This window comes from Stomoxys calcitrans, chromosome 4 (genome assembly GCF_963082655.1).
Source record: "Stomoxys calcitrans chromosome 4, idStoCalc2.1, whole genome shotgun sequence".
In the NCBI taxonomy this organism is placed as follows: Eukaryota; Metazoa; Arthropoda; class Insecta; order Diptera; family Muscidae; genus Stomoxys; species Stomoxys calcitrans.
Genome location: NC_081555.1, coordinates 3,828,906 through 3,850,012, shown reverse-complemented (window position 1 = coordinate 3,850,012; position 21,107 = coordinate 3,828,906). Strand labels below are relative to the sequence as shown.

At 38.5% G+C, this 21,107-nt stretch overlaps 1 protein-coding gene across 4 annotated transcripts in view; it reads right to left on the bottom strand.

Moving 5' to 3' along the window:
* LOC106093085 (optomotor-blind protein) overlaps nucleotides 1-20,723 on the bottom strand; it is a 153,241-nt gene extending 132,518 nt beyond the window's left edge. For all 4 annotated transcript variants that reach the window (XM_059368306.1, XM_059368309.1, XM_059368308.1 and 1 more), the window contains exon 1: nucleotides 19,636-20,723. In XM_059368306.1, the coding sequence (XP_059224289.1) occupies nucleotides 19,636-20,603 (968 nt within the window). In that variant the 5' untranslated portion in view covers nucleotides 20,604-20,723. The remainder of the gene's footprint in view (nucleotides 1-19,635) is intronic.
* Nucleotides 20,724-21,107: the final 384 nt, after the last annotated feature.

Here is a 21,107-nt window from a genome sequence, read left to right as displayed (position 1 = left end):
AATTATGGTCTACTCGTATATGGTGATGGTGATATGTACAATACATGAATATATGGAGTGTGGTGTATGGTGTGGTACATTCGAATGCAGCAACATATGAATATGCGTTGTGATTGTGTAAATTTTTATTAATATTTAGATTAATTTCCAACTAAACAAAAAAAAACACAAAAAACAACCAACAACAACAAGAAGAGAACCAACATCATACCGCACCACCATTAAAATGTGAAACAAAAACAAAACACAAATATTTGAGTTCCAAGAAAACATTGTTCATATCGACCACTGAATACATAATTGGAGAACATAAATATAACACCAAGCAGCAAGAGGTGTACGAAACGTACTAGCAACACCAGAGTCGCCGGGCCCGAGTTGCCGCCCGCCGCCACTCTATGAATAAGGAGTGAAAACAAAAATTATGGAAACCCACTGAAGAACAGCAAATACACAGCGAGACGGACGGACGGATGGACAGACGGAAAAGCAGTCGGGTGGATGGCTATTTCTTATGGGAGTTATGCTCAGGTTCCAACGCCGCCAACTAATAGTGACGAACAGCGTTTATTTGGTGTTCGCTTGAATTCAACAACAGCTAGCTGCTGCTCAACGATTTGTTGAGCTGTTTGTAGTACTCGACACAGCGTTATGACAGCAGCAGCGAAGCAACACAACGCAAACAATTGCATCAAGCATACAAATCACGTCAGTCAGTTTCATTGCAACAAGGCATAGCCCCAGCCTGCTGGAATCGAGGGACACTGTGGGATGGGATGGATGTATGCATGCATGTATGAATGTATGGCCTAAAAAGTACTTAATGTGCTGGGTAATAACTTGGTGTTGTATGCTTTTGATTGGAGGCAATAAATTGATTTTAATTCTATTAAATCATATTCTTCTTATTTTATAGCCCTCAAAATAAAAAAAAAACACTTAAAAGGCAAGGCCACTAAGCACCTCAAGAGATTTAAGATTTAAATTGTAGCCACTGAAAAAGATTTCTAAAAAAAATCCCAAGTCCCTCTTAAAATCCCTTAGTTCGTTTAAGTGCCACAATTTATATGCTCAGTCATAGTAAACTTGCCACTTGTTGCAAAGGCACGTTCTCAAGGCTTATTAATTGTGGCGTTAAAAGTAAGTACTGGGTTTTTTTTGTTTTATTTTTTCCCCCCCTCTTTATATATTTCTCACTCCACGTTGTATAGTAAGCAACCATCCCATAGTTTGTGTAGATTAATAGCAACCCAACTCTACCATAGCACCACCATACATAATTGTTGACCATCAATATGCGAGTAGTTGCCATAAAAATGGCCACTTTTAGCAATTTTACCAAGTCGGTGACAAAAATCAAAGCAAACACCCGACGGCGCACCTATTTGGTATGCAAAAATGCGCGCCACAATGTCTCTCAAAGCCGTTTACACCACATATAACCACTATAGGGTATTCAATTTAAACACTACTTTCCTCCTACCGCCCCTCTTTGCCGCAACGATTATGCCATTGCCGCCCCTTGTCGGTCCTTAACAATTATACTGGTGCCGAGTACGTTATGGTTGTAACTTGACTCCACCCTCTCTCTCTCTCACTCTTGCAGTGCTAATTTTTTTTAATTTATTCTATTGTAGGCTATGGTGATCTGGCAAAACAAAAATCCATTAAATTCCCATTTATTTTAATAACCCATTGGGAAGCGTTGGCCAAAGCAAAGTACCTGGAAGGCCTTGATATATAAAATGAGTAAAAGTTTTATAAGACTTTCAAATGGGCCTGTGTACTTCGCAACACAACAAAAGGGCTTTTTGCAAATTTGACTTTTACGCTGATTTTGTGGCAGCAAAGCGATTTTCGCACTTATCCCTAATGTAATTGAAGATCAAAAAGTGACAGTTTCCGATTTGCCTATCTCTCACAGAATTGGCTCTTAAGTATAATTTTCGCTCACATATTTTATTACTTGTTATGTGAATATATGAGCAACAAAATGAGTTTTCTTCTATTCCGCACGAAAATTTTTTATGTGTGTTTGACAACTTAAGGAAGACTTATTTTTTGATTTTTATTTTCTGTGGCTGGTAAGGGAAAAAATTTTAATGAAAATGTCCATTAAATGAAATTCGCGCTTAAAGGATTGGCCGTTAAAAAAATTTTTTGTATAAAGAATAGGAAAGAAATGCACTACAGTCGAAACCGCATAACTGTAATACGCTTAAGTGAAAAATTCCGCTTAAGCGAAACTTTATGGAAAGACCCATTCATTTTTTGTGTTATTCAATGCAATTGAATTCGCTTAAGCGCAGAGGTATGACAACCATATAATCAGGTATGACAACCATATAATAATACAAAAAGTTGTTGCACTGCGGCACGCCAGATAATCAATCAAATTCGCATATTTTAATATTTCGCTATTGATTGTCTCTGACTTTTAAAGAGTTCTACTGATCAGTGCTCTTTTTCAACTCCATTTATTTCGAAAATACTAGTATTTTACATAAAAATTCGCTTTCACTTATGATTATATCGCTTAACTGGAAATTAACGTCACTTATCCCAACTACGCTTAACTGAATGTAACGGATAAGTGAAACCCAATTAAAGAAGGTGCATCTCAATTTTTTTTATTATATATTTTTAAAGTCACCTTTATCGTCCGATTTCGCTAAAATTTGGGACTGTGAGTTGTGGTAAGCCTCTTAACATTCTTGTTCACTTCGGCCCAGGCCGCACCAGATTTAGATATAGCTGCCTTATAGACTGAACTCTCGACTTTGAAGGCCGGGCATAGAGTAAAAGTTGGTTATTAAATTGGGGGCCAAGAGTGGGGAACGAGCCCAACCTCAAATAACACAGAAAAAAAACACCAAAACAAGGATGTAGGTTGACTAAGACAATATGTGATTCAAATGAAAGGTGTTTGGAATTGGGACCAAGTATCGGATCGTCGCCAATACCCCTGCGGGGGCTTGACGAAACAATATGGGAACTAATTGAAAGCACTTTGAGTACAATTCTGATATTTGAATTTGTTGAAAATAGAATGACATTTTATACTCGAATATACCGCAATTTATGCTGATAAATTCCCTTTGAACATGGGAACCTTCCCTAAAACTTCCCCTCATTGTTGCCTGATTCAATTTAAGCCGAGTGCCAATGGCATACCAATACCGACCTTTCTTTTGCTTTCTTTTGGAGAAAAATATTCAACTAAACATTCAACAAGACCACCGTAGCGCAGAGATTGGCAGGTCCGGCTATGACGCTGAACGTCTGAGTTCGAATACTGCGGAGAAAATCAGAAAATACTTTCAGTAGTGGTAAACCCCTCCTAATGCTGGCAACATTTGTGAGGTACTATGCCATGAAAAAAAACTTCTCCCCAAAGAGCCAAGCCGTTGGGACTCACTTATCAAAAGGAGGCCCCTTATCATTGAGCTAAAAACTTGAATCGTACAACAATCATTGATATGTGAGAAGTTTTCCTCTGCTCCTTAATGGAATGTTCATGGACAAAATTTGCATTTGCAAACTTTCAACAAACTCTCAAAAAATTCCTCCTCTTTTTTCTCAGTGTATACAAATATTTGGATTTAAAAAAAATAATAATAATAACAATATCTTCAACATATCAAACAAGTTTTAAAACATTTAATGATAGTCGTAAGTACACATTTTGGTAATGGCACGTTCCAACCACATAAATGCTCTTTTTATGGACAAAAACCTTTAGCGAACATGTTTTCCCCAAAAACTTTGATTTCCTTTTTAAGAATGGTCTAAAGTCCAATTGCAATTCATTACAAAATGTTGAGCTATAACAGGCCTAGCTTTAAGATTATTTTAAATTAGAAAATCAAAATTACAAAATAGCCGCCACACACAATGCTGGCAGTGAGTGTGGTCTCTTCGTTGCTGTGACTTTGGGCCCCTTGAAAAATTCAAATAATAATAATGGTAATGAGGAGCTCAGCTTGGGCGGAAGTCCACTTTAAAACACCTCTAATTGCAACCAAATAGGGCCATGTAATTATTTGACAAAGAAATAGGAAGGGAAATCAAGTGGTAAAATTAGCATGTAATAACAAAAATTTACAAAACACTTGGGCGAACACTGCAGTTAGCTGGGGGACCCGTATTGTCAAAATCTACAGCTACAACCTTTCAGCTCTTAAGTATTCGTAAAGCGTTTAATGCTAAATGTCGCCTTTAATTAGGCCGTTATCAGTTATCAAACGCCAGCTAGAGGGAGCTCGCTAAGTAAACCTTTGTCATGTGTGGTGGCCCGGGTTGATGGTTGGCGGTTTTTCTTAGAAAATGGATTTCGATATGTCGCTTCATTTTGTGCCCAAATTCGCTAAACAAATTTGTTTGTGGAAAAAATCAAATTTCACTTAGGCTAAGCGTGAATTTGCCACGAGACAAAATCATTGGGGCAGATAATCAATCGGCGCAAAGCGTAAAGCCACATATCAAATTGGGATGGATGGATGGACGGTTTGTTTGTTGGCTGTCTTCTAATAGTAGTGCCAGTCTTAGGAGAATACCAACACGAGACAGATTAAAGGAAGAAGGTTCGTTGAGGTTCATGCCAAAAACAAAGACTTAAGCCAACGCCAAGCTATCAGTCCCTTTTGTGTAGCTGAAGCTCTCTGTCTGTCTGTCCCCCATTGGCACCCAAATCACAAATTGTTGTTGTTGCTGCTCTTGCCTGTGTCGTTGTCGGGGGGATCGAAGCATACAATTCTTATTATCTATAACCGCCTCTCAGCCCAAAACTGTTTGCTGTTCTTTGTGGCAACTCAGTCAGCCAGGCAGGCAGGCAGGCACACTCTAAAGCACGCAATGTCTTTGCATCAAAGGCGACTGCGTTAGTTGCTTGACGCCGTTGCCGCCGCCGTTTTCATTGTCGCATTCGTCGACGTCTTCGTCGTCGTCGTCTTTGTTGCTTCATTGTCGCAAACTTTGATGTGTCATCGAGCATCTAGGAAATGTTTATCAAATTCATTGAACCACTTTCATTAGTTTTGACATCTTTTGCTTTCTTAGTTTTCGGTTAAGATGCCTTCCTATGGCGCTGCCGCCTGGCGAAACTTCTTGGTCTCCGCTGGCTTTAATTTTTTTTGTTTCGCTTTTTTTTTTGTTTTTGTTTTTGGTCGTTTGCCCCAATGATTCCTACAATTCTTTGCATGTTTGATTTCGTTTCAATTCTCGATATACAATTTTTTGTGGGACTTGGTTTTTGTGGGACTTTTCTTTTGCGGAGTTTTTGCCAAGCCGATATTCGTTAACTTTATGACAACTCTTGTCGCTGTGCGCTGAAGAATCAAAAAAGTGTTCTTACATCTTGTTATCTCATAAACGCATCATAAACGCGCTTTCGAGTGAGGAGGAAGCAGCGACGACAGCAGCCAGTCCCCAAACTGGCAGAGGAAGATGCGACACACAATGATGATGGAGAGCAGTACATGGCCCTTGAAGTATGGGGCAAACAAACAGTTTTGTATGGGCGACACTTTAAACGGGAATCTGGGAATGAGGTACATTTTGGATGATACCTTCCTTCCCCAACCTTGGCTTTTGTCGTGAACATGAGTGTGTGTGTGTGTGTTTGTGTTTTAAAGGCTTTTTCACCAAATCAAACAGTGATGATGAGCGAGACCACGAACACGCTGACGACAAGCACGCTAAAAATGATCATGATGATGATGATGAGCAGCAGTTATTAAAACACCAGCTCATATATTCGCCCCCTCTTTGGTCACCCTCGTTCCTGTTCCTCCCTTTGGACTTGACACTAGGACTACAACAAAGTTCAGTTTATTGCCAAATCGTATTTTTTTCGCCTTAGCCAGCCCCGCAGGATGAGCAGGAGGCAAGTAGCCAGGCCTTTTGAATTGTTGTTGTGTTAGTAAGTAGTCTTTGGCTGTCTGACTGCTGCTGACTGGCCTTTCATTGTCATGTCCAAGCATACATTGGAAGGCATTGCAAGAAGAACTGGACAATCAAAAATCTTTGATATTTCACTGGCGCCACAAAGACGCTTTGTATGTGATTTTTTTTTCTCGTCTCTTTTTCTTTTTTTGGACTTTTTTCCCTTTGATTTTATTCCTTATAGTCGTCACTACCATCACCAACGTGGTCTTCATACTTTTATTGTGTTTTTGTGATATTTCGTTGTTTTATCGGATTTTTTTTTTTTTGGTTTTTTGTCGGTATTAACAAAAATATGTGTAAAACTTTGTTAAATGAAATGAAAACAACAGCATATTTTTTTAAGTGATGTGCATATTTTATAAAAAAAATTCCCCAACGAGTTCTTAACAAAGTCCCCAACAGTTAACCGAAGAGGGAAAATCGTACCAAATTTAGTGTTTTAATTGTCACTAATAAGAACAAACATCAAAAAATCAACTCATTCAAAAGTTGTCATGTTGAAGACAAAAGGAATGACAAGCACTTAAGAAAAATTAAAAAAAAGAGGATATAGGAAAAAAAAATTGCAAATATTTAATAGAAGGTCAAGCTCATAGCAAATTTTTTGGTAGTTCCCAGACAAAAAAAAAATTGTCCACAAAAGGAAATAGTTGAAAGCAAAATTATAGAGATTGTTCAGGACCCTTTCGAAAAAAACATCTAAAAATTTTCGCAGCGATGGTCCATATTTTTATTTGCTTCTGTCAGAGTCCAGGCTTATGATTTTTATTTTAAATTTGAAGAGAAAACGACAGTTTGGCGCAACGCCATCTACTGGAGAATAGAATCACATCACCACAATTTGCTGACTTCAAAATATTTAGCCCATTTACATATCTTATTGAAGGTCTAGTATTATAGGTCCCCTTGAGTAATCATAAAGGTAAATCTGGTAAAGGTAAATTTCAGATCATAGATGGGCAGCATGCATATCCGCACATTAAATCCTATGCCCGCGGGCATAGGGAAAACATATACACGCACACATACAGTGTAAACAACTTCGTATTGCTTCGTTCGGCTGTCTCTATCTGTCTCTGTTTCTATTTAGTTGATGTTGATGTTACTCACACATACTCATTTTGGCCTTTTCAATAGTGTTTTAGACGCATTTTTAGTCTTTCGAATTAGAAGAAGTGAGGAGAACCACCACCGTAGCGCAGAGGTTAGCATGTCTGCCTTTGACGCTGAACGACTGGGTTCGAATCCTGGTGAGACCATCATAAAAATTTCCAGCGGTGGTTATCCCCTCCTAATGCTGGTGACATTTGTGAGGTACTATGCCGTGAAAAAACTTCTCCTCAAAGAACTGTCGTACTGCGGCGCGCCGGTCGGATTCGGCTATAAAAAGGAAGACACTTATCATTGAGCTAAAACTTGAATCGGACTGCACTCATTGATATGTGAGAAGTTTGCTTCTGTTTCTTAATGGAATTTCGTCCATAAAAACTGTTGTTGGTTTATAAACTTTTGTGGTTGATCTGATAGCATGTGTGTTGATTGACATTTATGAACCCATGGGGTCAATTTTACCAATTCGTGGTTGATTCTTTCTGTAGGTGTAACTTCACTAACCGACGAAAATTTCGACATTTTTAAAACTTGTCAGATTTTTTGCAGAAAATTTCATATTAAAGGAAATTTTATTTTTTCGAGCTAAAAAAAAATTCGTATTAAACCTCAAGCTTTCCCAGAGTTACGCCCACGCCCATTGGACGGTGTAGTGCTCGCTTTCCGAGACTAACCCAACTCACTATACCAAATTTCAGCAAAATCGGGTAAAACATACGCCATCTATGGCTGAAAGACTTTCAATCCAGTGAACAATCTATACGGGAGCTTCATCGAAATATTTTCCTATCTGAACCATACCCGGCACACGTCGAAGGGCCTAACGCAGTTCACTCTGCCTAATCTTAACCCATTAACGCCGAATGGGTAGAAAAATACCCAAGATAAAGGTGTCGTAGAAAAATTCTAGCTCGAGTTAGCAACGAGGTATCCTAAAAAATGGTGGATCACCGTAAAGTGAATGAATGAAAATATGTAAAAACAAGTTCGACAGGGTCGAATCTATTCTCCATCACCATAAACTTCTTTGCCTGGTATCTCTTTTAGGCATACTAAGGATAAAGAATGAGAATTGCTATTGGTTATATACCGATTAAAATTATATGTTGGCCATATCTTGAAGGCCATAGCAGAAGTCATTGTGCATTTCAGCCAAATCGGATTAGAATTGCGCCCTCTAGACGATCAATAAGTAAAATCAGGAGATCGGCTTATATGGGAGCTTTATCAGGTTATGGACCGATACAGACCATATATAACATATGTTAGAGATTATAGAGACAGTTACTGTGCAAAATTTCATCAAAACCGGTAAAGAATTACGCCCTCTAAAGGCCCAAGAAGTAAAACCTGGAGATCGGTTTATATAGGAGCTATACCAGGTTATAAACCTATTCAGACCATATTTGGCATGTTTAGGGTCATAGAAAAAGTTACTGCGCAAAATTTTAATCAAATCGGGCGGAAAATTCGCTTGCTAGAAGCTCAGGAATTAAAATCAGTAGATCGGTTTATAGGTCACCTATATCAGGTTATGGACTGATTTGAAACGTACTGGCCACAGTTTAAGGAAGTCATAACAACACGACACGCGTAAAATTTCAGCCAAATCGAATAAGAATTGCGCACTCTAGAGGATCAAGAAGTCAAATCGGGAGATCGGTTTCTAGGCAAATATATCAAAACATGGACCGATTTGGCCTATTTACAATACCAACCTACCAACGCTAATATAAAGTATTTGTGCTAAATTTCAATTGACCTAACTTTACTCCTTAAAAAGTTAGAGTGCTTTTCGATTACTGGCTTAGGTGTATGTCCATAGTGATATGGGGCGGATTAATATACGCACCCTCTTTTCAACCTAACCCAGCGTGCTTTCTACAGACAGGCGGACGGACGGATTGACGGACATGGCTAGATCGACATAAAATGTTATGACGATCAACAATATATATACTTCACGAGGTCTTAAACAAATATTTCAAGGAGTTACAAACGGAATAACGAAATTAGTATACCACCATCCTATGGTGGAGGTCATAAAAAATGTCATACTATGTCATGTTGTGGGGAAAACTGACTAAACGAAAGTCGGCAATTTTCTATAGCTTAAAAATTCAAACGAAACTTTTTGTCAACATATTTGGGAGTATGGCAGAAAATGAGTTTTTGCTGTAGGTAGTTGATGAGAAGTGTTACCAAGTGCACACAGTTACATTTGTCAGTCTGACAGCTCATTATATTGCCTACAAGTCACCAAAAGCATAAAAAGAAAGTTTATAGTGATGGACATCAAGTGTAATAGAGTGTTAACGCAAAATTTAACTCAAAAATCAGAATTGTCAACTGTTGGCGAACTAAAACACCTCGAAAGTGAACAAAATGTTTGTGTATCGCACTATAAATCATTTTAATGATATTGGTAGCGTTGCCAACACCATGTTGTTGATAAAAAAAAAAAAAACAGTGCAGCAACACCAGAAATGGTTCGAGGAGTAACAGTCAGTGGTAATCGAATGAGAATAAATCTGAAAGCATTCCGCGAAACGATCCAAAACATATAATAAAAAACGAGCTCAATGAAAAGCCTTACACGTTTCAAAAGGATCGTGTGCCTTTTGGCTATCCAACTCGCCAAATCCCAATACGGTGGACTTTTCAAGGTACGCCAACAAGATATGGACTAAAAAAGGTCCAGTATGGATGCACTGAAGAAAGCCATTGTACGGCAGTGGCGCAAAATACTAGCAGATTACATTTAAGCAGCTTGCAACTCATTTTCTGAACGACTCAGAACAATAGTCAAGGCAAAAGGTTGAGTATCGAGCAAAAGGGAATGGTTTTTCAAAACTTGGATAACTTTCCCACATTGTTTTACCCATCACCATATGATGGGGAGTATTCTAATCTAATCATTCTGTTTTTACCAACCCGAAGTATTGATCTGAAACCCCCTAAAGTGTAGATATTCTTGATCTTGACATACTGAGTCGATCTAGCTAAGTTCTACAGTCTGTCGAAGTAACGATGGCGTTAGAACGCTAGAAATTTGGCACCGATACTTTTTATCGATGTAAGTTGCTGGGGACTGTAAAAGGGCTATATTGGTTCAGATTTAGATATAGCCCCCAATCCCCAGATTTTTACTTCTTAAGCCCCTACAGTACTCACTTTTAAACCCATTTGCTTGAAACTTGGCACAAGGACTTCTGCTCGGACTTCCAGCATCCGAGCATAGTATGATCCGAATAAGTCTATATAGCCAACACATAAACTAATCCCCAGTTTTGAATTCTTGAGCCCCTAGAGGCCTCAATTTCAATTCCATTTGGCTGAAATGTGACACTAGAACTCCTGCTTAGACTTCCAACATCCGCACCGAGTATGATACGAACCGCTCTAAAGCCTGATATAGCGCCCATATAAACCGATCCCCAGTTTAGACTTCTTAAGACCCTAGTGGCCTCACTTTTAATTTGACTTTTTGAGCCCTTAGAGGCCTCATTTTTGATTCCATTTTGTTAATTTAAATATTTTTAAGAATTTTAAATCTGTAAGAAACCCTAGTTCCATAGCTCTTCAACCTTTTTCAGGAAATTTAAGTTTCCCACAAATAACATTTAAATGACTCAGATTTTAAACAAAAATTTTATCTACATATGTGATACTAAAAAATTAAATTTTTTATAAACAAAATTTATCTCATATTTCCACATATTTTCTTCCAAAAACAATTTCTTTCAACATTTTGACACAATTCGAATTGTACGAAATGGAAAAGAGCAAATAAATAATAAATAACAGAAGCATCTTAAACAAATTAATGAAGAGCAAAACTGTCGGCAAAAGTGAACAATTGCGTCATACGTGAAGCGTGAAGCCAAACATTAAACACTCGGCGACGGATGGCAGATTTGATAAAAAAAATGTTCATTTAATTACAAAATGTTATGACAACAATTAAACTAAATATGGCAGATTTCTTTGGAAAGCAAACACTAGTCAACCCCATGAAAATAAACAAAATTTGGTGATTAAATCAAAGAAAAAAAAAAAAATATTTCATTCATGTTATGCGTGCTTCAAGGGACAGACGTCGTTGTTTGAAGTGATTTAAAACTCAGGGACATTAATTTAACCAACTGCAAATGGGTTACCAAGCAAAATTAGAAGTTTACTCTAAGTGAAAATGTAAATAAATTAAAAAAAAACAAAAATCAAGAAATTCTAAATGGTATAAAAAAAATCGAAATTCTCCTTTTAATGAATATATTTAAAATCAACAATTCATTTTCAAAGCAAATTATTACAGACAAAGCTTAAAGGCTTTTCTATTGGCTGTTTTTACAAGCTGTACAATTGACTTTCGTATAACGTAATATAGCAGTACGAGGGTTGCCTTTTATATTTCGGGATTGGACAACTCTTGTGTTGCAATCTGCCAACTGACAGCTCTATCGTAAAGCTTGACATTTTTGAGGTTATACATACTCCGAGAGTTTTGACATATGAGCGCTATTTGTGTTGTTTACAGTAACATTAAAGATTCATTTCGCCCAAAAAAAAAAATTAAATTGTGAACATTTTCGTGCGATTATTTTTTACACCTTTCGATGTGGATTAACTCAACAATAGTGCATCGATGAACTTAATTTAATTTTTGGCAATGAAGCTCCATCAAGGATTAGTGTTTATAGATGGTATGGTGAATTCCCTTAGGAGGTCACCGTAGCGCAGAGGTTAGCATGTCCGCCTATGGCGCTAAACGCCTGGGTTCGAATCATGGCGAGACTATCAGAAAAAATGTTCAGCGGTGGCTTTCCCCTCCTAATGCTGGCAACATTTGAGAGGTACTATGCCATGTAAAACTTCCCTCCAAACAGATGTCGCACTGCGGCACGCCGTTCGGACTTGGCTAGGAGGCCCCTTATCATTGAGCTTAAACTTGAATCGGCCTGCACTCATTGATAGGTGAGAAGTTAGCCCCTGTTCCTTAGTGGAATGTTCATGGGCTAAATTTGCAATTTGCATGGTGAATTCAACCGAGGTCGTAGTTCACTCTAGGGCGAATTTCGTGAAGGTTGTCCAAAATCAGTAGTTGATCCAAAAACCATAGATGCTGTGCGCCAACTGGTATTGCAAGATCGAGATGTGGCCCATCGTGAGAACCTTTGGCATTAGTGGGAGCATCATACATTCAATAATGTATGAACATTTGACCGTCAAAAAAATTTGTTCGCGTTGGATCCCGCGAACAAATCGTGTCAGATTGGTCGAAAGAAATGCTCCAAAAATACCATCGCGGTGCTTCGAAACACGTCTATGACATCGTGACAGGTGATGAATCGTGGATTTACCCCGATGAGCCCGAAAGTAAACAGCAGTCGACTGTATGGGTGTTTCAAGATAAGCCAAATCCAACAAAATTTGCTCGCATACGAAGCACATCCAAGCAAATGATCTCCAGTTTTTTTCGGAAAAACTGGACATATTGCAATCGTACGCCCAAAAACAACGCAGAACTCTCAATTCTGAGTGTTACACAACCATTTGTTTGCCAGTTGTCTTCTAAGAAGGTCCGAAGACGGATCACTCTACACCACGACAATGCGAGCTCTCACACATCGGTTCAAACAAATGCATTTTTGAGCACTCAAAATATCGATTTGTAGAGTCATCCGCCATGTAGACCTGACTTGGCACCGAAAGACTCCTCTTTATTACCGTACATAAAAAATAAAATGAGAGAGGTCAACGTTTTTCGTCACCTGAAAAAGCGGTTGATGCGTTCAGAATGCATGTTTTGGAGATATTTCAAGCAGAGTGGCAAAAGTGCTTCGACATTTGGTTCAAATGCATAGATCTTAATGGGGAATATTTTGAAAAACAATAAAGCGATTTTCGATGATTAATATTTGTTTTTGTTTTCTAATCTCGAAATATAAAAGGCAACCCTGGTAAAATTATATGCCAAAATTTAGATTATTGACCAGTTTATTCAAGAAGAGTTTGAAAGAGAAAAAAAAACGCTAGGGCAGGGCAGGCTTTAAAAATCCAAAACCACGAGTGTTCAACAAGACAATTATTTTATGTTGTTATATAACAGGAAAAGCACCATTTTACCCGAATTGCTTAGGTGAAGGTTAAAGGTAGATACGTAAATTTAAATTTCTTAAAACACAGTCAAAACCGCATAACTGCTGTTGTTGTAAAAGTGAGTTGGACGCTGAGGCGACAGCCATTGCTGATATAGGATCCCCTGGGATCAATCTGCAAAACCGGCGGTCATGGGATTGCCGCATAACCGTTTAAGCGCAGCTTGATGGTATTTTGAATGTTATTCAGTGCATTTGAATTCGCTTAAGTGCAAATCGGTTAACTGAAAATACCGCTAAAAACCGTTGTCTGGCGTTCAAAGCCATCAATACAACTTCCAAAAGATGCATGAAGATGAACAATGTATGGCCCTTGAAAACTCCCCAAACCTGCTCCCCAAACCTCCTCCCTCCTTTTCCATTTCAAAAATCTCTGATGACTAAGCTCATCTCGAAAGAGAAACAAACGAAAAATTGTGAAATAAAATTATCTTTGACTTAACAGGGTGAGCATTGCTCTTTTTTAACTCTACATATCACATATATAATTAATGCGTTTACATGAAAATTCGTTTGCATTTATGCTTATACCGCTTTACTGGCAACTAATTGCACTTATCCAAATTACTCTAAACTGAAAATAATGGATAAGTTAAATCAAACTGATGTATTTTTATATTAAGAAAATGAAGGATATATTAATTAAAATATTTTTAGCGTTTCACTTATCCGTTTTCGACTGTATTTGGAAAAATCTATGAACGAAGGGGCGGAAGGACATTCATATATAGATCTAGAAAGTAAAGGCAGACTTATTTATATGTTATTGGCAATATTTGTCTTCATCCTAAGCACTACAAAACATTGCAGTTTGTTGTAACGGCCTGCCAATGCAACCCCAAGTATTCAAAATTGGTTTAACGACAGAGTGAAAGTTTCAAATATCACAGTTTTACCATCAGTGAGAAGTGAGACTTTTCTAGAGAAATTAGAAGCCGTATAGAAATGGCAAACAATGCATTTTTAAGTACAAAAAAAGTACTTACGAGTCACGCTGTAAATCTAAGGAAAAAAAAACGTTTTATAAAGACATATATAGGGTGATTTTTTAGCTATTAACTTTTTGGGAACACTGGTTTAAACAGCTCACGCACGTTTCGTGTTTTGTTTCACAGTTAAACACCTTCAGTTTGGTCTATGATTTAAACATGAATGGTCTTTCAAACGAACAACGCTTGCAAATTATTGAATTTTATTATCAAAATGCGTGCTCGGTTAAGAAAGTTCATTGCGCGCTTCCTTTGTTCAGCGACGAAGCTCATTTTTGGCTCAATGGATACGTAAATAAGCAGAATAATCGATTTTGGAGTGAAGATCAGGCCGAAGCATTGCAAGAGCTATTAATGCGTCCAGAAAAAGTCACAGCTGGTGCGGTTTATGGGCTGGTGGCATCATTGGACCGTACTTCTTCAAAGATTATGCGAATCGTAACGTAACTTTGAATGGTGAGCGCTACCGTGTGATGATATCCAACTTTTTTTTGGCCCAAAATGCAAAAGCTTGACTTGCATGACATGTGGTTTCAACAAGACGGTGCCACATGCCACACAGCACGCGTAAAATGGACTTATTGAGAGCCGAGTTCGGTGAACATTTTATTTCACGTTCGTGATCGCTTAATTGGCCATCTAGATCATGCGATTTAACGCCTTTTGGCTATTTTTTGTGGGGCTATGTTAAAGCTCATGTCCGCTTCAATTGACGCATTGCCAGACAACATTGAAGCATTTATTCGTGAGATACCGGCCGAAATGTTGGAAAGAGTATCCCAAAATTGGACTAAGCGGATGGATCATTTGAGGCGCATGCACGGTCAACATTTGGATGAGATTATCTTCAAACATTAAATTATATGGACCGTAGTATCGATTCAGATAAAGATTTCATGCATTTTTTTGAATTTCATGTTTTTTTATACCCTGTGCTTCATTGACCAATCATGGGAAAACTTTGTACAACTTCGTGCATATTATGGTAGTTGTTGAGGAAAGCAACAACTACCATAATATGCACGAAGTTTGGTCGAATTTGGTCAGATTTAGATGTAGCTCTCATATATATTTCCGTCCGATTTTGAGAAATATTCCAATTAAGTGCTCATTTGTTAACCGATCCTCATGAAATTTGGCAGGAAGAAATTTCTTTTGACTCTCGATATTCGAAATTGGCACAGATGGATGGCACAACCATGATTCTAAAATCAAACCCTAAACCGTGCCACTCAACTTGAAAAAATTGTTATTTATACCATTTTTTCCAAGGGCGGGCATATACATTTTAAAGTCGAGAGGTGCGGATAAGGATTTTATTTTAGATACATGGTTTCTTCGGAAAATTTTCTTAGAATTTTGTATTATGACAAATCGGGAGATCGGTTCATATGGGAGCTATATCAGGATTTAGTCCGATTTGGGCCGTACTTAGCACAGTTGTTGGAAGTCTTAACAGAACACTTCACGCAAAATATTAGCTAAATCGGTTAATATGTGAGCTATATAAGGTAATTGACCGATTTGAATTGTACTTGGCACAGTTGTTGGAAGTTCTAACAGAACACTATCTGCACACTATCGTAATTTCGGGAACTTATTTAATTTTTGAACCTAAAATAAAAAAAAAATAGTCCGAAATCTTCATTTCACTTTTTTGGGATTTATTTCATATTTTAAGATAGAACTTATTTAATTTTTTATTTAGGACTTATTTTATTTAGAGTTATTTCGTTGGAGGTTATTGCGGGTTATTTAACAATCTGTGTTAAATTTCGAGCAAATATGTTCAAACTGTAATAAAAAACAGTGGACAAATGACTACGTTATTGCAAATCTGACGAACATATGTATAGAAGCTATATTTAAATCTAAACCGATTTCTAGCAAACTTCTCAGACATTGTGGTAGTCTGTGGGGAAGACCGCTGTACAAAATTTTGGGAAGATTGGTCAATAAATGCGCTTGCAGTAAACCGATTTCTATGAAATTCACGAGTACCGAGAGTCATTAGAAAGTCCTTCCTGCTAAATTTCGAGAGAATCGGTTTACAAATGAAAATTTTATTGCATTATTACTGCAAATCGGATGAACATATATATGGGAGCTATATCCAAATCTAAACCGATTTTTTGCAATTTCAATAGGCCTCGTCTCTAGACCGAAAAACATGCCTGTACCAAATTTAAGGACCATTGGATGAAAACTGCGACCTGTAGTGTGTACACAAATTAACAAGGATAGACGGACAGACAGAGGAACATAGCTAAATCGAATCAGAAAGTGATTCTGAGTCGATCGGTATACTTATCAATAGGTCTATCTCTCTTCCCTTTGCTTTACAAACAAAGGCACTAAGTTATAAAACCCTGTACAAAAGTAGTGGTGTAGGGTATAAACATTCATATGTATGATTTAAATTATTAGCTTAGCTCATTAAATCGTACTAAAAAAGCGAAACAAAATTCATATTCGTTTTATTTTTGTTAAAAAATTGGTCACTAAACGTACAAACATGTATCAGAAAATTATTTCCTACAAAAATTTAAAAAACATTCTACCAAACCCGATCAAAGCCTACCAAATGTTCTAAAAGCCAAAAAATGCGTTGTATGAGTATATTTTTATGCCATCGAAAAGTTGGCCATTTTGTCATTGCATTGGCAACACATCAAATTATACATTTTCAAGCCTAAAAAGTATACATACTAGATCGTTGCAATATTCATAGACCATCCATCCACTTCCACCCGTCTCTCCGCTGAAATCACTCTACAGTCTATAACATAAACCATTCATCCAATTTCGTCCGTCTCTCTGCTGAAACCACTCTACAGCCTATAACATTAACACGCATAGTTCAAAGATGGCCTAAATCTTGATATAGTACCGCATAGCAGTATTTGAAAACTAAAAAATGCACGACTTAAACTTTATCTCCCAATATAATTTTCTGAGTTTATAAAAATCGTTTTTTTTACATGGATTCAAGTTTGTTGTTATCTCGGTATAAAGTCTTGAGCCCACAAATGCGCATGTACCCCTCAACAACCGAGTATGGACCAGATCCGATCATAGGAGTATAGTCCTATTTTCTGACTGAAGGCATGGAACGCACAAAAGCCGCACTTATTTTCCAGAATTTACGAAATTTCAAACAGATTCCTTGATGACACTCGAACCAGTTACAGTCAATATCAGAACGTACGCACTTTTTCTCAGAAATTTCAAGATTCCTTGCCAAGATCCCTTGTAAACCTGCGATTTAAACGAAAATACAGAAATAACAGGCCGTGAAAGAGTTTTGAATTAACCCCGTCGATTTTTTAAGTAAATTTTTGGTATTTGCATGTTGGAAAACCTGCCAAAAATTGAGGAAAACCTATCAATTTTGCTAGGAGCCAAAAAGCGGCATCACTGATCCGGAATTATCCTTGTTATGTAGCCATTTGAGATTCCCTTTCAAAATAGTACCCGCAATATACTTAAAAAATGGGTAAGTAAGACGGGTCTAATGTGCCAAATTGAATGAGAACATCAAATTAAAAGAAAAAATGCACGCGACACATTTCACTCATTCTTCATACAATGTTTATGTTGTTTTTACCTCCAAAGGAGGACTCCAAAGGAGCTTCCATTATCTATGCAAAGTGTGGTTTCCACCAAAGGCTTTCGTCGATTGCTAATACGATATCACTACAGAGGAAATTTTTCTCAAATAGAGTTGGATTTCAGACCGCTACTTTAACCCAGCCCAAAATTAACCTAGCTCACAACATCGAGCCCACCGTAGCGCAGAGGTTAGCATGTCCGCCTATGACGCTGAACGCCTGGCGAGACCATCAGAAAAAATTTTCAGCGGTGGTTTTCCCCTCTTAATGCTGGGAACATTTGTGAGGTACTATGCCATGAAAAACTTCTCTCCAAAGAGGTGTCGCACTGCGGCACGCCGTTCGTGGTCGGCTATAAAAACGAGGCCCCTTATCATTGAGCTTAAACTTAAATCGGACTGCACTCATTGATAGGTGAGAAGTTTGCCCCTGTTCCTTAGTGGAATATTCATGGGCAAAATTTGCAATTGGCACAACATCGAGCCCACGCCCTTAACTCGGACTGCGTCAAACCGAAAGACTTCGGGTTAACCAAGTTTATTGATGGCAGTTCTCTGGCCTTCACTGCCAAATCGTCTGTTTTCACATTCCCAAAACTGGTTGTCAAAAGAAATCCCTTTGTACTTAACTTTAAATTGAAAGGGGAGAGAAACTCCCCCTCTTAACTTTTGATTGATTTGGCGGGGCAAAAACTTTATTACAAAAAAAAATCCAAATTAGGACCTCATAACATTAGGTGTATGCCCTTCAACCTTAAAACCAGAAGAGGTTTTAAGGTTGAAAAAATTGCAAATTTTGCCCTCGAACGTTCCACAAGAGCAACCTTTTCACATATCAATGAGTTCTGTCTGATTCAAGTTTAAGCTCAATGATAAGCGACCTCCTTTTCATAGCCGAGTCCGAACGGTGTGCCGCAGGGCTATGCATGGCATAGCACCTCATAAATGTCGCCAACAATCGGAGGGGAAAACCACCGCTGAAAATTATTTTCTGATGGTCTCACCAGGATTGGAACCCAGGCGTTCAGCGTCTTAGGCGGACATGACCAACCTCTGCGCTACGGTAGCCTGCATTTAAACAACATTTACTTTAAAATCCTTTGATAAGGAAAATAAAGATCGAAAATCATATTAAAAATGGTGCCCACAAGAATGTTATGTATATTCTTGAAGAAGATCGTCAAATTCTTACATAAAATCTTCCAAACTCTCTGCGATATCCTTAGTAAACTATAAGCATGCCCAAAGTGTCCAACACACCAGAGATATTCAAACCAAAACTAAACCAGTAATGGCAGCCTCTGAAGGCTTTCGACGAGTATCAATATTTTTGCGCTAATTGTATGACACATCCTAACTCAATACAAAGAATTTGAAGCAACAAAGTGATGGAAAAGTAAAATTTGGGCGATTGAAAATCTCTCTATCAAACTTTCATTTTAAAGCAATATGGCAACACTAAACGCCAAAAACTAAAATAAAGTCTTCTTTGGTAGGGTTTTCACTAAAAGATGAAGGACACTGGCCATATACAAATATATCCAAAATATTTTCACAATAGCTGCAAAGCTTCACCTCAGACATAACATTCTGATACTTATTTATTTTCCATACTTTTTTTTTCAAATAATTAACTTTCCAGCATTGTTTGAAAAAAAAAACTCACTAAGCCATGGCTAACGTTTTAACCAGCCATCAACATTTCACTTCAATTATGTGTATTTTTTTCACTTTTTTTGTTCCCCCCTCAATGGCCAATTGCCGTCGGTTAAACCTAATTTGAGTTTCCTTCGTTTTGTGTGGCTGCTGTTTATTTACTTACCTCCCACTTTTCGTTATGACCATTTCTGTGCCAAGTTTATGGAATTTCTCCCACAGCTCTTTGCCCTCCAGTGTTACTTTGGGATCATCGACGACACCATCCTCCTCGGGCTGTAGAGCACGCAGCGGACGCATGGCCGGATGCAATTGATGGGCTACCGCTGAGGCTAGAACCACGTCTTCGGCTGTCGTATACGCTGTCCCCAAAGGATGATGATGGTGGTGAGGATGATGCGGTGGAAATCGTAAAGGTCCTGGATACAGACCCGGATGGGGACCGGCCGGACTACCAGCTAGGGCAGCCAGTGCAGCTGCTGGGAAATACGGAGGCTGTTGAGGCAGATGAGCTCCTAAGTGACCAGGTACTGGAGAGTGATGAGGATGTGACGGAGGTGGCGCTTGAGCTTGAGGAGATGAGTGCGGTGGTAGAGCGTGTGAGGCGGCGGCAGCCGCAGCCGCTGCAGCAGCTGCCGAATGTGAGGCCGTTAGCAGAGCCGACGGCAAATTGTTATTGCTGCGTGGTCGATTGGTGGCCTCGCTACTGTTTGTGCTATCGTTGGAGGAGAGCAGGCCAGGATTGCGGCTCGTACAGCTGGAGGATTCGTTGTTGTTGTTCGAGGATTCTGGACCGGGCGATAGCTGGGGCGGCTGCTGGCCACCTACAGGCGACGATTGACCACCTCCAATGCCGGCAAGCTGCTGATGTGTCGTCTGCTGTTGATGATTCGAGATGGGACCCTGTGACAGATGGCGGTGTGGTGGCGAGACGGCGGCGGGCAACGTGGAGTTGTTGCCGCTGGAATCGACTGCCTGCGTTGTCGCTTGGTGTCCCGCCGTCAACAGCGAGGAAACGCTGAAGTCAGTGGGTCGAGACAGTTGCAGAAATGGGTGATATGCCATACCATTTGCGAACCTGGCGAATGGATCTTCAGCTGACTGATGAAGTAACTCCTGGACGTCGTATCTCATTACATTACATTCGTGGGGCAAGAACTATGAATGAAAAAACACAATGACACACGCCTGCTACTACGACGATGCTGTCCAGATGTTAGAATGGTGATTTTTAGACGGGGCTTTTATTTTGTTTTTGTTTTCAGGTGTTTTTTTTTAGAAAATTAGGTTTTTTGTTTTTTAATTGCACAATTTTTCCTTTTTCTTCACTTTTTCTCTTGTATAATTCTCGTTTGTGTTATTGCTTTGATTTTCTTGTTATTGGAAATTTTTCACTTTTCTGAGATTTTTTTTCTTTCCTCTTCTACTTCCTTTTTCTTGGTTTTTGTTATAATTTTTTGTATTTAGGGTTGCTTAAAATAAATCACAATTCATTTTTTTTTGGGTTTTTTCTAGTGGTGTTGTTGTGGCGTTTACGCTCTTTGTTGTTTTGTTGTTGCAATCATCACATCTGTACGCATTTTCACATTTCGTTTCTTTACGTTACGTTTTTTAGCTTCGTTTTCTGGTTTTTTACTT